The 18,477-nt window shown below is 37.4% G+C and overlaps 1 protein-coding gene across 2 annotated transcripts in view; it reads left to right on the top strand.

The window, feature by feature from the left end:
• baiap2l1b (BAR/IMD domain containing adaptor protein 2 like 1b) overlaps window positions 1–18,477 on the top strand; it is an 82,571-nt gene that overhangs the window by 20,997 nt on the left and 43,097 nt on the right. For both annotated transcript variants that reach the window (XM_022673275.2, XM_022673284.2), the window contains exon 4: window positions 14,562–14,623. In XM_022673275.2, the coding sequence (XP_022528996.2) occupies window positions 14,562–14,623 (62 nt within the window). The remainder of the gene's footprint in view (window positions 1–14,561; window positions 14,624–18,477) is intronic.

Here is an 18,477-nt window from a genome sequence, read left to right on the forward strand (position 1 = left end):
TATTATAAGGCTCACTATCTGGTCTATTTTTATACATAAGAGGCACTGGATTATAAAGCGCATTTTAAGCGACACTAGAAAGGAACAAGGGTGTCACCATGTTTCCCTTCTAATTGAGCAAAATCAAACTGAGTGCTGGATGTAAATCTACACAGATTTCTCTCCTGAAAACTGTTTATTTGGGTGAGTAAAGCGCTTCTATTTCTCTACAGTTAGCTTAGATTTCCAATATTTTAGCACGGTTAGCAGCGGCACTTAGCGCTAGTAAATGCCACCCGACAGTGCTATACTGAGGAACCCTGAGTGTTCCGGTAAGCCAGGGACCTATCAGCTAGCGGTACGTCCTATGTAGCTTGTTTTAACACGAAAAGCACAGTGGCTAAAGTCTGATATACTCACCTCTGAATGGCTAATGCTGCTCCTGCCTCGATGCTGGAGAAACTTTACTTAAACCTCCTGTATAACGCTGAAATTCAACGGAGTAGCTTTATTGCTCCCTAATACCTGATCGGTAGACTTCATACATAAGGCGCACCGGACTATAAGGCACACTGTCAATTTTTGGTGAAAATTGCAGTACATTATGATCATTTCAAAGATGATAAAAAAAAAAACTGTTGAAATAAGTAAACCTCTGATGTAACTTGTTTATGTATAAGTTGGCCGCTCAACCCAAACAGAGATCCTATTCATATATGTTTTGTGAGTCACTCTGAAACAGAGCATCAGCTAAATACCCTAAAGGTAAAGGTAAATGTAAATGTTCACCCCTGAAACACAGCTCAATATTATAAAGACAGGAAGTACGGCAGCATCTGGTAATATCTGTGAGATGACACGCTGCATTGCGTGAGTGAGTTTAAGCCTGATAAAGAGCCTGTTTGTTATTTGCATGTTGTTGCTGTGGTCATTTAGCTCTAAGGCCTGTTCCCATAAACTCACAGAAGCCTGGCTATTATACCTCAGCTCTACTTCCCTGTTGCAAAACAATGTTTATTCAAAGCACACTCGAGTATTCCAGCCTTTCTGCTTATTACTGTACGCTCTTCAAATATCACATCGTCATCTAACTGTCGATTTATCCTCTAGAACAGCGGTTCTTAAGCTGTTTAAACCATGTATCTCATGATCACAAAAAAACTTTAAGGTACCATCTACCATATTTTTTGGAGTATAAGGTGCACTTAAAATACTTTATTTTTTCCAAAAATCGACTGTGCGCCTTATAATCCGGAGCACCTTATGTATGAATTTTACCAGTCAGGTTGTTAGGAGCAGTAAAGCCACTCTGCTGAAGTACAGAGTTATACAGGATTTTCAGTTTAGTTTTCCAAGAGTATTAGCATTACCTGCTAAGCGTTAGCCATTTTGCCATTTAGAGGGGAGCATTATCGGCCTGTTTCTGTGTTATTTGGTACCTGCTGACATCCAACCATGCTGCTGCTGCAGCTCAGCCAATCAGCTCTCCCTCCTTCCCCGCCTCTAAATCCATACATCACCCAGTACCCCTCCCCTTGTTAGTCACTTTTACAGCTGTGATTAATCACTAATAAAATCACTATTTAAAAATGTAAATGCTGGTATGGGATACACAAATAATAGTGTAATGTTTGTGTCTGGCAGACTACAGCTTTTTCTATTTTATTATAATATATCTCAGGGCAGTTCTGATTTAATGATAATTTTGTGATGTGCTGAGTAAAAGATTAACAGGGAGCTTTAGCATTAAACAGGAAGAGGGAACTTTAATGGAGGAAATAAATGCACTTGCGTACACATGTGAGATAGAATAGAGAGATATTTAATCTCTTATATTTCAGCATAAATAAAATAAAATCTTCTGACCCCAGTTCTTTAACAAAGCACTCAACAAAACACTTAGAACACTGCTCACTCACATATTGTATCGATTAGAAGGAAGGGTATACTAGTATACTAGTATATCTAAAAAAAAATAGAATATAATTGAAAAATGACTTTATTTCAGTAATTGAGTTCAAAATGTGAAACTCATAAAATAAATAGGGGTATTACACACAGAGTGATCTATTTTAAGCGTTTATTTATTTTGTTGTTAATGATTATGGCTTACAGCCAATGAAAACTCAAAAATCAGTGTCTTAGAAAATTAGACTATTAAATAAGACCAATTGGTACTTTTGGCAATGTGGGCAGTGTGCCAAGTCCTGCTGGAAAATTAAATTACATGAATGACATGTCTCTCCAAACCATCACTGACCATCAATAAATTTTGCATTTCATTTGGAAACAAACAGACCAGAATGGAGGAAGAGTGAAGAGACACACAGTTCAAACTGCTTGTGGTCTAGTGTGAAGTTTCCAAAATCAGTGATGGTTTGGAGAGACATGTCATCTGCCGGTGTTGATCCACTGTGTTTTATCAAGTCCAAAGGCAGTGCAGTTTTGTTTTCCCACAAAATCTTACAGCACTTCATGCTTCTCTTTGATGACAACTTTTATGGAGATGCGGATTTCATTTTCCAGCAGGACTTGGCACACTGCCCACACTGCCAAAAGTACCAATTGGTCTTATATAATATTCTCATTTTCTGAGTCAAAAAATAATGCTTAAAATAGATTACTCTGTGTGTAATACATCTATATAATATATGAATTACTGAAGTAAAGGATTTTTTTTCACAGTGTGAAGAGCAGTGACCAGTAGTAATCATAAACATTCAGCAGCGCAGCCCGGAAATCTTTCCGCAGCCCTTGTTTATCTAGTTATGTAATGTTTATAATATATACAGCTCAAGTTGTCAGGGTGTGTGAAGCTCATTTGCTCATGCTTGTTGCCAAGAAACGTGTTGTGTGAGGAAAGCAGAAACACACAGTAGAGCGAGTGGGAGAGCTGATCTGATCTGTTTTAGTTACAGGGTCATACTTTGATCCTATTTCATGATCTGTTACTCAGATATTAGTCATAAAACTGACCGGCCTCGTTACGCTGATGTTAGGCAGAGCCGAGCGTATGACAGTGTAATGTATGATTATGAGGTGTGGCTGTGGTCTGTGGGCTCTAATGCAGTGAAGCAGTGACTCAGGGGTAGAGCTCTGTGATATGGACATAGTATCATATTGCAATGGTGATATATTACGTGGATGCTTTGATTATATTATGTAAATGTAATTACATAATTATTAGCATGATTTATAACCACCTTCAGAGAGCCTGTAACTGAGTTAGTTGAGTTTTTTCTTTTAGCTTTTTATTTATCAAATTTTCTGTTTTACCTTTTAGCCCTTTTTTATTCATTTTATTAATTTATTCCTTTTTATTTGTTTTATTACTTTTATTTTGGCCTTTTTATTTAATGTATTTCGTCCTTTAATTATTTAATTTTATTTTATTTTATTTATTCTTTTTTTAGCTTTATTTTAGTTCCATCATTTACCTTTAGTTCCATCATTAATTTTGGATTTATTTTAGTCCTCTATTTCTTTGTGTTCATATTTTATTATTCTAATTATTTATCTTTTTATATTATTGCTTTACATTTTAGCCTCTCTGCATATCCTTTTATTCTGAATTATTTTATTTCTTCTTTATTTCTATTAAATCTTATATTATTTGCATGTTTTAATAATTTAAACTTATTTTTCAGTCCCTTTAATTTTGTAAATGCTCTGCTGTATTGAAAATAAGGGTTACCCTCAGTGTATTACAGAGTAAAAAAAGGTTGATTGATTGATTGATTGATTGATTAACATAATTATCAATTACATGCCATGACCATATTATATACTGTACGTCCTCACTTCTGCCTTTTTCCAATTAATTTCAATACATGCAAATGACAATACATAAAAAAATATATCATAGCTTTTCTTGTATAACAACTTAAAAAAGTAGGTGCTAATAAAAATTCTAATCGTATTTAAATAAAAAAAATAAAAATTCTAATACTGACAGTGGCAGTATGTGGAATTATCATGAGGTATTAGAGCACCAACATCTGTATAAGCTGTGAGGTGGTATCTTGTGAGTGAGACTGAACACTGGCCAGCTTGCACACGACAAGATGATGTGAATAAAGAGAGTTGAAGAACATTGCTGTGTACCAGAAATACATCATAGAAGGATAATATTACCACCCACAGTGGACAGCACAGTGCAGTGGGTGGTAATGATTGTGAGCGGCGGCCTCTGGCTGAAACTGTCCATCTGATTAAACAAGTGACTCTGCATCTCTACATACACATGTTGCACAATAAGCACAGCATCACAGCGTCAAAACTCAAAACTTATTTCGCAGTGTAACCAGCAAGCTGATTGGCTTATTTGGATGAAGGATGGGAGGTTTGTTTATTTATTACTTGTAAACAGATGTCATATTAAACACTACAAGAACTCCCATTTATATTTCAGGCATTTATGAATGTGAACTGAATGGCAAATTTGATCTAATATAAAAAAAATCAGATTTAATTAAAGAGGCTTGTAATACTGTATGAATGTAGACTGGGGAGTATTCTTGCAGCACATAATAAACCCATTTGTGATATTACTGTTACAACTGCAATGACCAGCAAACCCATCTCAGGGGATTCAGGCTCCGGGAACAATGAATTATAACAGGAGTTCCTGGTTCAGTCCTGGGTTGGGCAATATCAATATTTTCCTGATTCTAGGAAACAGTTTCAAGTGCATTTCCTTTGAATAGAACTGTAACTGTAGAAGTGCTGAGCGATATGGGAAAAATCATATTAAAAATCACAAGAATGTTTCCATATAATCACGATAACGATATATATCATTTCATACCACATTTAAGTATGTTTTCAGTTATTCTACAAAAAATCTGACAAAAAAATATAGTTGATTACTTTTTTCCAACTTTATTTCAAAGTGACATTAAACCCAACTTTCACAAATGAGAATTACTACATTTTAGTGCAGCAATATATATATATATATATATATATATATATATATATATATATATATATATATATATATATATATATATATATATGTGTGTGTCAAATGAAAACGTGGTGTCGCTGTTCCCCTTCATCCCGATCCTGAAACCCGAGTCTGCGCAGTAGAGACCAGAGGAGGGAGAAAGACTGTGGAGAGCAGCCTACTCATTTAAATAACCCCGCCCCTGAGGACTGCCTCGAGGTCACAGGCTGCGGAGCAGAGCTGTCTGTTATTGGTCCCACCCATAACCAGCCCTTTTACAATAACCACACCTTTTTAAATAGAGCTGAATAACGATTTAAAAAACGAATTCTGTGGGGATATAAAATCTGACAATATAAGCAGAGGTTACACTAGCTGTTGCATTTAAATAAAGGAGGTAGAATTACAGTATATTAGAAAAAAAACGTGATTGAAAGTTGTCTGTTTTGCCATTGAAACCTATGGGGATGGGTGGGGTTACACAGCTTTCTGCAACCCAACAGCAGGGGGCGCCCGACCTGTGGTGGCTTCACTTTTGAGAGACTATGCTCTGTCCAGCTATACACAGTCTATGGTCTCTATTGTTCAGCTCATGAGTTAAATAACATAAAGCATGTCGCAAACCGGCGTGTCCGTCAAATAACGTACAATAAAGCAGCACCATGTCGCAAAACCACATTATAAAGCTTTTTTTTGTGAAGATTACTTTATTATCACTTATATAAACCGAGTTTATGCAAAGTGACCACGCCAATACATTTCATTGTAGCCTACTTTATATATTTGCATGAATAATTGATAATTGAAATTACTGTAGAAACTATAGGGCCGATAGAAGGTGAGTAGCACGATAGACACTTTTCTATCGTCCCCACAATATTTATCGTCATATCGCACAGCACTAAACTGAATGCTGTAGTTGATGTTGAAGTTAATTCTCTCTTTCTATTCTTTATGTTGGAATAAAGATATATACAGTAGGATCCTACTGTTTTTATATTAACTGGTTACTGAGGAGATTGCCTAATCAAATCCCTCCACACCCAGAAGCCCTCTCCTCCTCCAGGACAGTATTTATGTGAGGAATGTATTTTTAACTCAGTAAAGGGCCCGTGGGGAAGAATGCTTTTTGTTTTAGCTCCTGGTTGATTCTGTTTTACACAATGTGACCTGCCCCGATGCCCACACCCCACCGCGCTACTGATTTGTATAGTAGTGGAAAGAGAGGTGGTCACCAACCTGAACGCAGACACTTACACAAACACACGCGCCCTCCCTCTCTGCCTCCCTCGCGCCACAAAGGAAGCTTTTACCAGGCTGTTCTGGTGACCTTTAGTCTGTCATGTTGTTTGAACGGCGCTGAGCAGCGCTGGCCGCTGGACAGCAGTCAAAACACACCCAGCAGGAACGAGCCAATCTCATAGACCAGCTGTTTTTAAAGTGACCGGACGGTCACATTTCAGCTAAACTCAGTTTTAAGCAAATAGAAGAATTTCCAGCAGTGATGTTTTCATCTGGGTTGTTGTTTTACCATGTGTAGAATATTTGTACAGCTAGAGACCACTTACAGATGATAAGTTTCTTTGATTTTAAATATAATCAAGAGGAAGATGGATGATCACAAGCCAGCAAACCAAGCTGAACTGCTTGAACTTTTGCACCAGGAGGGCAGGCATGAAGTTATCCAAAAGCAGTGTGTAAGACTGGTGGAGGAGAACATGCTAAGATGCGTGTAAACTGTGATTAAAAAGCAGGGTTATTCCACAATCTGATTTCTGAACTCTTAAAACTTTATGAATATAAATTTGTTTCTTTGCATTATTTAAGGTCTGAAAGCTCTAATGTCTTTTTTGTTATTTCAGCCATTTCTCATTTTCAGCAAATAAATGCTCTTAATGACAATATTTTTATTTGGAATTTAGGAAAAATGTTGTCTGTAGTTTATAGAATAAAACAACAATGTTCATTTTACTCAAACGTATACCTATAAATTGCAAAATCAGAGAAACTGATTCAGAAACTGAATCACAGAATATTGGAACTAATTACTTAAAAACTTAGTTACACAATTAAGAGAAACAATGCAGTGTACAATGTTGAGCTGGGCAATATGACATTGCAATATTTTAGTAGTGTGAATTTTGTTTTCATGATACACAATACATTTTCTGACATATATGTTCAATAAACATTGACCTACTGGACCTTTCATTATAAAAAGCATAATTAGTCCTTTTTAATTGGATTTAGTGTAGCAAATTGTGAATAAAAAACACTAAGTTTGAGGTACTGTTTGAAAAGCTTTTTAGTAGGTTTTTAGTAATCAATACACAACTGAGATTATACCTTTCTTACACCTAGTAAAAGGCGTGTACGTCAAGATGCTCATTGCTAGCTTACATCCCGCAAACACTCCACCTGCATTTCTTAAATAGCAATTGTGCTTGTGAATATATCTAAGCTGATGGGGGCTTTGGTCTTGAAGTGAGGTGTGCTCAAGTAAATTTCTGGTTTATTACTATCTTGGCAACGGAGAACAGAGGTGTGCCACTGACTAAAAACAACCTAGACAGACGTCAACAGACCTCAGACGTTCATTGCTATCTTGGCAGTAAATTGCATGCTCAGCGCACATACACCCCCGGTTGTAACATACACATAAACACTCAGCAGTGCACAGGCCCATACCACACACCAGCATATAAAATAAAATAGAATAACATTATTCTGCAAGTGACATGCTGATTGGTTGTTATTGTTAGTTATATACCTATATTATTGCATGTTACACCCAAAACACACCCATGATTAGTAATTAACACGTGCCTTTCTGAGCCTTGCAATGTGTACTTTTCCCATCGTTACGATAGCAAAGACGCAGTGATTTTTTTTTTAATCCAATGAAACCACATTTGTAATGAGTGAAATGCTGATAGTACAGAAGGCACTGGGGGAGGAGGAGAACGATTTTGTACCATGCGTGTATATTTGAGCCTGTGCATGATGACTAAACGTGACTACATTTCACAGAATATTAATAATTAAGTGTTTGCTCAGATGAGTTCAGAAGTGTGTCAGAGGTCATAAGAAAGTGAATACTCTCTGTATTGAGTTGCTTTTATCTTATGCTGTTGCTGACAGGATTAGACATACATTGAACTTTGACATACATACTAATAAAGTCATTGCTAAGATGAGGAATTTAAAAATCAGCTTGTCTGCACCATACATCACTGCAACTGGACAAGTAAAAAAATAGAGCTATTCTAAAACTGAAGTCAATTTGAAGTGATCAGGTGTAAACAGGGTCATAGTAACATCTACATTAATATGTGTATCTAGTGTAGTGATTTTTATTTTTTTCATAACCTTTCCATCTATATCATCCGATCCTTTAAGACAACTTGGACAGAGAAGGACCTACAATAAATGAGAAATAAAAGTCTCTCTAAATATAAAAGAATGGTACCACTTTAAAATAAGACTACCTTTATAAAGGGTTTATAATTTTACCACTTTAAAATAAGCCTACCTTTAAAAAGGGTTTATAAATGGTGTACAGTTAGTTTATTAATGGTTACTAATTAGGTTGTAAATGCCTTAAAAATCATTACTAACCAGTTATCACACATACTTAGAAAGGGCAACGATAAAGAAAGCTGTGGATTTACTATTTGGCAAACAACAGGTTATTGTTGCCCGTTCTGTGTATGTGTTATAACTGATTATTAATGATTTTTTAAGGCATTTACAACCTAAATAGTAACCCTTAATAAACTAATTGTAAACCATTTATAAACCCTTTATAAAGGTAGTCTTTGTATGTATCATCCTTTTAATCAATAAATACTAGAACATCTACTGAATAATGATCATCGCCAAATCGTACAGCAGCTCAGCAGGACTTCATTATGGGCTTCATTAATCAGAAACCCACCAGTGCGTTCTGCAGCGGATCCCGCATTGTCCCGAACCTGCCTGTGTCTGTTGTCTGTGATGATACAAAGGCTATGGACAGTCTATGATCTTTTGTAATCATGCAGTAACCACCTACAGTAAAGCTCGGGCCATGCCCCTTATGTGTTTATATGGTGCTGTTACAGCATTGTGCCCCCCCCCCCCCCACCCTGTGGGCCATTGTTCCAGCAGTGGAAGTTTCTGTCTCTGACTGGGTGGCACCCCGTGCTGCTTTGATCAGAACGTGCTCATAAACGCCCCCTCCCACTCGAACACTCCACTGCAGAGTCTATAATTCAGACTTGATTATTAGGAGTGCTGAGATGTTCGGGAAGTGGAGGGCTGTTCTGTTCTGTTAAAAATGAATAGCAGCACATTTCTCGGAAAGCTGAAGAGCTGATTACACAGACGCAGATACTGCTCCTCTCAGTGTGTGTCTACAAAAAAGCTTCTTCCTCATTACAGCATTCCTGCTGGGGAATTTTTACAATACAAACGTTATTTTATTACTTTATTTATGAGCCGATTATTTTTTCATTAATTGATGTTTTATCTGGATGTGCGAGGTTTGTAAATGTGTAATGATTGACAGTGTTGGCAAAATGTTTTATTATATAATTTCCCGTTTTTCAAATGTATCACAGGAGGCCTGTCACGATAATTTAATTGTAGACTTATCTTACAATAAATGAATATTACCTTAATAATATTTGACAATTGTGACATCAACTATTGTGTTTATTTGTACGGTATGTTTGTTCACATATATAGCTCTGGAAAAAATAAGAGACCACTTAAAAATGATGAGTTTCTTTGATTTTACCAAATTGAAAACCTCTGGAATATAATCAAGAGGAAGATAGAAGATCACAAGCCAACAAACCAAACCAAACCAAACTGAACTGCTTACATTTTTGCACCAGGAGTAAAGGCATAAAGTTATCCAAAAGCAATGTGTAAGACTGGTGGAGGAGAACATGCCAAGATGCATGAAAAAAATAATATAATTTAAAAATGTAAAAAAATATATATATTTCTGAACTTTTTTGCAGTATTTGAGGTCTGAAAGCTCTGCATCCTTTTTGTTTTTTTCAGCCATTTCTCATTTTCTGCAAATAAATGCTCTAATGATAATATTTTTTTGGGAATTTAGGAACAAATGGTGTCCATAGTTTATAGGATAAAACAACAATAATCATTTTACTCAAACATATACCTATAAATAGCAAAATCAGAGAAACTGATTCAGAAAACTGTATAACAGTGACCAGGATTGGACAGTCATGCTAAATGATCAATGCGTCAATATCAATTTTGTTGTAACACCCAACAGTGGCAGCTTATTACCTTAGTACCTGGGTACTGAGGCCGCAACCCTGTTACTTTTAACCCAGCAGGGGTTGCATAATTAGTAATTAGATTTAAAATAATATTTGTGCATTTTATATAGCTTGGGATTTTTTTTAAGGTCAATAAAGGTAGACCAGTATCGGCTGATTTGTAAAGTTTCGATATTGTTATCAGTATTGGAAGAGGAAATGTTATCTTAACAAACTCCAGCATTATAAACACGGATGGTATGAATCCAAAAGAAGAAGATAGAGGAGTGAGCTCAGGACAATTTGGCACGTTCCATACCTTCTATTTCCTCAAGCGTGCCAGATATGACTCCAAAGATCATTGGTTTTATCTGCCACATAAACAAACTCACATGCCTCCACTGGGTCCAGCTTTTGTATGTATAGTATAATAATCATGTACGATATTATACAGCAACGTCACTAGTTAAATGAGCTTTAAGCCTCTGTGTGGCTAGATAACATTTCCGTCTATAATAAACAGTGCTGTGTGTGTGAGCGCATGTCAACAGGAAGCTGTTTTAACATGAGGCGATTTGACCATGTTGATCAGCTGAGCTGTGGGAAGTACCCACACCTGTTCTCCTCAGGTGGCCTTGGGAGTCTCGTGTCTCATGTTGAGACATGAACGGTATCAAGGTTCACTTCTTCGAATGATCATAGTCCTGATCTCATCCAGGTGGGGGATTAGGCCGTGAGTCATGCATCCATAAGTCATTTTCCAATATCTGTAGAATGGAATGTACTGTTACAACATTGTAGATACAGTAAATTAAGGAGGGGTAGTTGACTTAAAGTGACTGGTGAAGTCATGGACAATTTGGAACTACATTTGGATATACAGCTCTGGAAAAAACTAAGAGACCACATCAGTTATGAATCAGTTTGTCTAATTTTGTCTAATTTTGAAATGAACATTGTTGTTTTATTCTATAAACCACAGACAAGATTTCTCCCAAACGTGGCTGAAATATCAAAAAAGCTACAGAGCTTTCAGACCTCAAATAATGCAAAGAAAACAAGTTCATATTCATAAAGTTTTAAGAGTTCAGAAATCAATATTTGGTGAAATAACCCTGGTTTTTAATCACAGTTTTAGTATGCCGACACAGTCACTGCCTTCATACGCAAGTTTATGGATGCGTTAGTTCCCTCTATACTGATTAAAACCCTGACCACAGTCAACAGTCAGCTGCCCAATTCTATCTTAGCCGAATCCAGCTTTTACATCAACAGTAAACAGAATAAAAATAAAATAGAATTTTTGTTCACTTAAATGAGCTGCTGGCGTACCTTCACCAGACCCCAAATAATGCATAGAAAACAAGTTTATATTCATAAAGTATTAAGAGTTCAGAAATCAATATTTGGTGGAATAACCCTGTTTTTTAATCATAGTTTTCTTGCATTTTGGCATGTTCTCCTCCACCAGTCATACATACTGCTTTTGGATAACTTTATGTCACTCCTGGTGCAAAAGAATCAAGCAGTTCAGCTTGGTTTGATGGCTTGTGATCATCCATCTTCCTCTTGATTATATTCCAGAAGTTTTCAGTTTGGTAAAAACAAAGAAACTCATCATTTTTAAGTTATCCCTTATTTTTTCCAGAGCTGTAATCTATACTACAGATTAATTTGATGAATTATTAACATATACTATATTAACTTCACTATATCGAGTTTATTCACAAACAATTTATTTTCTGCTGAAATAATACAGGAGCAATGGTCATTCTGTCTGTTTAATTTTAGTGTAAAGGTACTTAGGTATTGTCCATAGGTACCATAGGTTATTTGTTAAAACGTGAGGTAACACCTAGAAATGATTGGAAGTGATTGGAAGTCCAGGGCCAACAATACCAGTCCTGGAAGCAAAGGAGTAAAAAGCAATGGATCTGTAGTTAGGGATTTAATGATGAGGTAAGGTTGTGACCATTCCAACATCCTATGGTAAAACAAACTCTTACAGCATCTACTCAAGTCAAGAACACTCTTGAGGAGATAGCACCATCATCGTCAACATCTGCAATCAAGAGCTAGATGCCTTCATGATTGTAAATACAGAGGGCTTACATCAAGAGTGTTCTCAAGAGTGTTCTTGACTTGAGTAGATGTTGTAAAGTTCTTTTTTTTGCCTTTATTGTTATTATTAATATTCTGCCTACATGAGATTCAAGTGGTCCATGTTCTTCCACACAAGTGTTTTTGTGTTAATGATAGTTTGATCATCAGTGCAGTGCAAATTGTTGATTTAGCCACAACTGAGGCATTGACATTTCTCTGGACTGCACATTAATAGTTCCCATAAACGCTTGCAGTGAACTCAACACTTTTTATCTTCTTAACTGTTCAGGAAATAACGAGAGAACAGGCCTCCAATCTACCAATTGCTTTTGAGCTTTCATTGGTGGTGGACAGCAATTTTTTTAATCAGGACTGTTTTGATCCTGTGGACGGGAAGATGTTCCGTGATTCGTCAAGCAGCATTGACCAGTACGCCGACAGAGTCACTGCCTTCATACGCAAGTTTATGAATGCTGTAGTGCCCTCTAGACTGATTAAAACCCTGACCACAGTCAACAGTCAGCTGCCCAATTCTATCTTAGCCAAATCCAGCTTTTACATCAACAGTAAACAGAACAAAAATAAAATAGAATTTTTGTTCACTTAAATGAACTGGTGGCGAACCTTCACAGCACAAACGTGCAGGTCAATATCCTCTGCTGAGACACGTAAAGTGCCATGCTGTTAAGATATCAACGTGCCAAAGTCAGAGCGCACTTGGCTCTTAAAGGGAATGACAACTGGCACACTGATTGGTTTATTTCATGTCAGCCAAAACAAACCCATGATTTATTAAGAGAATTAGTACCTGCCTTTTAGTGCACACATTTCGAGCCACGCTAGGTGTACCGGCACACCCTAAATCATACAGTGCAATGCACAATTGACCAATGCACTATATGATGTTATGTAACAACAAAAGTTTGGGAGAACGACCACGCCCGAACTCTATGTTCTAACTCCATCCCGTATTAATCAACCACCCTATAAGTACCTGCCCTAACTAACTACTTCTCGTGATGAAAGTTCGCAACCCACCTCCTCCCCAACAACCCCATTTATCTACTCTTCCACTTCCTTCCCCTTTTCTTCTTCTTTCTCTACTTCTTTAGGCGTGGTCCGCACTTGCAAATGATCACTAAAATAGGGCCCAAAGAGTTATCAGCAAGTTAATTTGCTCTTTTTGTTGAAAGGTGGGACTTTATCCTTGAAAAGACCCTGGGTTTCGCATTATAATAACTCCCATATTTTTTAATATTTCTTGTTTCATCCAGTGGATGATCTCAGCAACTGGTTTAATTGTCCATCTGCGAACAAACAAGCGCAGCTAACAGACATCATATGCATATCCACGCTTGCATGGGACATGGCAAAAGTCATGGGACATAGAACTCATTCCTGTCTTATAACATGTCAATGGCATGTCAGTCATGTATTGTTAATGTGCCAACCAGCAGCCCATCATTAGTAGAGTTTAGTAGAGCTGAGTAATCCTGACGATCCTTATTAGTGTCTAAACAGGAATATGGAGAGAATTCCTGCTGAGTGTGAGATAAAAAGAGAAAGAGGATGACCTGTGGAGTCTCGGGTTGAGGACTTAAATGGACAGATAACAGCAGTATATCATCCGTGCAGAGAAACGAGAACGAGAAAAAAGAGAGCTTTCTTCAACAGTATGTGTTGTTTCCATGGAAAACTCGCTTTTTTCCCCTCCCTCGCTGCAGGAGCACGGAGCCCCTGGGGACTGATAAAGTTGGTCTCCAGATTTCTGAGAGAATTAGCTAGAAGTGTTAGCGCCAGGCATGATCTCCTGAGCTTCTGCCCAACCTTCAGAAGCAGCATCTCTTCTGATGTGCCGGCTGATAGAAAAGCTCATAAATAACACAAATAAACGTTGACTAAGTGTGCAGTGGGCGGATCCCATTATACATAAAGTGTTATAATGCGTTTTTTTAATGTTCTGTGGGCTCGCTTGATTGCGTTTTAATCCTCATTTGATTGCGCTGAGAAAGAGCATGCTGGTAGGAACATGACGCAGCGCTCCATGCTGCTAGAGCACATTTTAATTACAGTAGCCGGTACTAAGGGAGGGCCTGGTGCTGGAAAACAAGGCCTTTGGGGTTTAATTGTCAGAGGAGACTTGCGGTTCATTATGAGGTTGATTGTGTGATGAATATATCGCAGATGCATGTACCTGGAGGAGGTTTAGCCACGTATATATATATAAGGCTGATTACTGTGATTTCTCTCTCCAGGGGTGGTGCTGATGGAAATCTCGGAAGTTCACAGGAAAGTTCATCTAGAGCTGGAGGAGAATGTAAGTGTGTCTAAGAATCTAATAAACACCACAGAACTCCATACATACATACCTAGAGATATAACTTAGAGCTGGGCGATATGGCCCAAAAAAAAATCTTTGATTAAAAAAAAAAAAATCAGATTTTCGATTTAAATTGTTTTTTTTCCCTTCTAAAATCTCCTAAAAGTAGCTAGAAGTTGCTAAATGACGTCATCGCCAAATTTGCATAATACAGGGAGGGAGAGAGAAGCGGGGCTGCGCTCAGGGGAGTTCAGGGGAGCATCGGTGGTGAAAATTAAAACTCAGAGAAAATCAATTTTCATAAAAACACAATGTCCTTAACTGTAAATTCGAATTAATCGATATAATCGATTTATCGCCCAGCTCTAATATAACTTATAACAATTATGTTTGTATTGAGCTAAGCTTCAATCTGAGTGTTTCTAGTACCGTATTTTCTTCTAGTAGTGGATTATAAGGTGCACTATCAATAAACATATTTTTTCTGGTCTATTTTCATACATAAGGTGCACTAGAGTATAAGGCGCATTTTAGGTGACACTATTAAGGATGCCTACATTAAAGTGAGTGAGGTTGTCGCCATGTTTCCATTCTAATGGAGAAGCTGGGGGAAGCAATTAATTATTAAAAAAAAAACACTTCTTTCAAAGTCAAACGAGCGCAGGATGTTAATCTACACAGATTTCTCTCCTGAAAACTGTTTATTTAGGTGAGTTAAGAGCTTTCGTTTATTTACAGTGAGCTTAGATTTCTAATATTTTGTCTAAGGGTAAGTTTTCACTGAAGTTTCCCCAGTACTAAGGATGGGTGCAGCAGCATTAGCATTAGTCGCTAGCCGCAGTGCTAGCGGGACACAAATGCCGCCTCTTTTTTTTTGTGCGGTAGGGCGCACTGAAGGCACACTGTTTTCCTACTAATTCAGCTGGTCTCCCCGCTGGGTGGCAAAACCTGTAAGATAAGCTAAGCTAAGTAAAAAAAAAACAGTAATGCTTAAAATAAAAATGTTCTTTTAAAGTCAAACGAGCGCTGGATATTAATCTACACAGATTTCTCTCCAGAAAACTTCTCTCCTGTTTATTTGAGTGTTGTAAAATGCTTCTGTTTATTTACAGCAAGCGTAGATTTCCACTAAGGCATTAGCAGCTAACTGCTAACGCTAGCCACGGTTAGCGGCTAAGTTTGCTGCCTGACAGCACTACACTGAGGAACCCTTAGTGTTCCAGTAAGCCAGGGCGATATTAGCTAGCGGTTTGTTCGACGTAGCTAGTTTTAACACAGTAAATGCACAGACTACAAGCTGATATACTCACCTCTAAACCTCTAGCGAAAGAGCTAGCGCTTAGCACGGTTAGTGGCTAATGCTAATACTGCTCTAACAGTGCTAGCCGGGGTTAGCAGCTGGCTACAGGCTTATAATACTCACCTCTGAATGGTAAAAGAGCTAGCTCTAATGCTTATACTGCTGGAGAACTAAACTAAAGCTCCTGTATAACACTGTACTTCAGCAGAGTAACTTTACTACTCCTCATAACCTGTATGGTAAAATTCATACATAAGGTGCACTTACAATTTATGGGGAAAATTAAAGGATTTTAAGTGCACCTTATAGTGCAAAAAATCTCTGCCAGATTTCAACACTTGCTTGCTCTATTCGGTTGCCAGATTCCATTCCAACAACTCCTTCTTGTTGTTTTTCTCATTCATTCAAAAATATGTTCTTCACTTACTCAATGATTTATTCCCCAAATACCCAGCAGAGCTTTCATTCACCACACTCTCATTCATACAGATATTATACAAGACCCCTCAGTCCAGAGCAGGTTGGGGAATAGGTGTACACCTGCTCAGAGTGTAACATTCAGCACAACAGGTTTCAGCATGTCCCGTCTTGCACCTGAGACCAGCCCTGTCGATGGCGCAGTACTTCGTGTTACTGCAGCACAGATGCATCCTGCTCGCACACCTGTCCCCAGTGCTGCAGGCTAATTGGTCGAGCAACAAGTGTAAAAAAAAACAACACAGACGACAAAAGACGTGAAGGTGTGAATGAGTGTGAAACACTATGTGGTTTATGTCTTTGCTTTTGAATTTGTAGAAAAAAAATTAAGGGTAAATAAAATTCATTACACGATTAACTGGGTTTTTAAATTATTGTTTGAGTAGAGGAGTAGGGCCCTATTTTAGCAATCTACTAGTGCATCATTATCATTATTTCAGTAATTCAGTTCGAAATTAAAACCCAAAAATGAGAAATGTCTCAGAAAATTAGAAGACTATATAAGACTAATTGGTACTTTTGGAAGTGTGGGCAGTGCGCCAAGTCCTGCTGAAAAATGAAATCTGCATCTCCATAAAAGTTGTCAGCAGAGGGAAACATGAAGTGCTGTAAGATTTTCTGAGAAAACACTGCACTGATTTTTTATTTGATATATATATATAACACAGTGGACCAACACCAGCAGATGACATGTTTTTCCAAACCATCACTGATCATCAGTAAATTTTACATTTCAGTTGGAAATCAAGGGACCAGTGTCTGGAGCAAGACAGTCCAAGCTGCTTGAGGTCTAGTGTGAAGTTTCCACAATCAGTCAACTGTGCACAATGCAATTAAGTTAATTTAGGGCATGTCAGTGTGTCTTTTCTATCATAACAACGGGAAAACGTATACCTTGCGCATCTTAAAATGCGTAAAGGGCATGTACTAATTCTCTTAATTAATCATGGGTGTGCTTTGGGCATAATGTGCAATAAACCAATAAACTATACAGTAAATAAACAAATTGGGTTTAATGCTTCTGGCAGGAGAGCACTGATTAGAGCACACACTCATAAACCACAAGAAAAGAAAAAATGAAAAGAATTAGCTGGCCCCTGTTATACAAATCTTTTGGCACTACTGGCGACAGACCTTTGTGGTGCTTCTTTGAACAATACAGTATTTACAGCTCTGGAAAAAAAAAACACAAGACCATTTAAAAATGATGAGTTTTTTCACTAAATTGAAAACCTCTGGAATATAATCAAGAGGAAGATGGATGATCACAACCATCAAACCAAGATAAACTGCTTAAATTTTCGCACCAGGAGTGGCATAAAGTTACCCAAAAGCAGTGTGTAAGACCAGTGGAGGAGAGCAATCCAAGATGCATGAAACCTGTGATTAAAAACCAGGGCTATTCCACCAAATATTGATTTCTGAACTCTTAAAACTTTATGAATATGAAATTGTTTTCTTTGCATTATTTGAGGTCTGAAAGCTCTGCATCTTTTTTGTTATTTCAGCTATTTATCATTTTCTGCAAATAAATGCTCTAAATGACAATATTTTCATTAAGAAATGTTGTCCGTAGTTTATAGAATAAAACAGCAATGTTCTTTTTACTCAAACATAAACCTATAAATAGCAAAATCAGAGAAACTGATTCAGAAACTGAAGTGATCTGTATAATGTCTGGATTGCCATCATCACGCTACTAGATGTCATGATGTCAACACAGCATAAGAATCATCTAGATAATTGGGTTAAACAAGATTTCTGTGTTTTAATGAAAGTGGTGATTGATTATGTGTCAGATAATCTGAGCTTATCTGGGCCGTAAAACCTTGAAGCTGAGCTACATGTTATGTAGTTACCCTGATCTAAGAATAGCTTTGCTAGATAGTCCCACATACTGCATCCCTCAGGAAACTCTCCTGTGCTGATTCTTTCAAAAACAGGTTTGAAAAACTGGAAATTCCTCATGATGAGCTAAACTTGAACTTGTGCCAGAATTTCCTACTAACTGAATATGTTGAGTGTGTCCACACACCTCCTCCTACTGGAGCTTCCTGAATCGGCTATTGACTGA

Source organism: Astyanax mexicanus, chromosome 19 (assembly GCF_023375975.1).
Source record: "Astyanax mexicanus isolate ESR-SI-001 chromosome 19, AstMex3_surface, whole genome shotgun sequence".
In the NCBI taxonomy this organism is placed as follows: Eukaryota; Metazoa; Chordata; class Actinopteri; order Characiformes; family Acestrorhamphidae; genus Astyanax; species Astyanax mexicanus.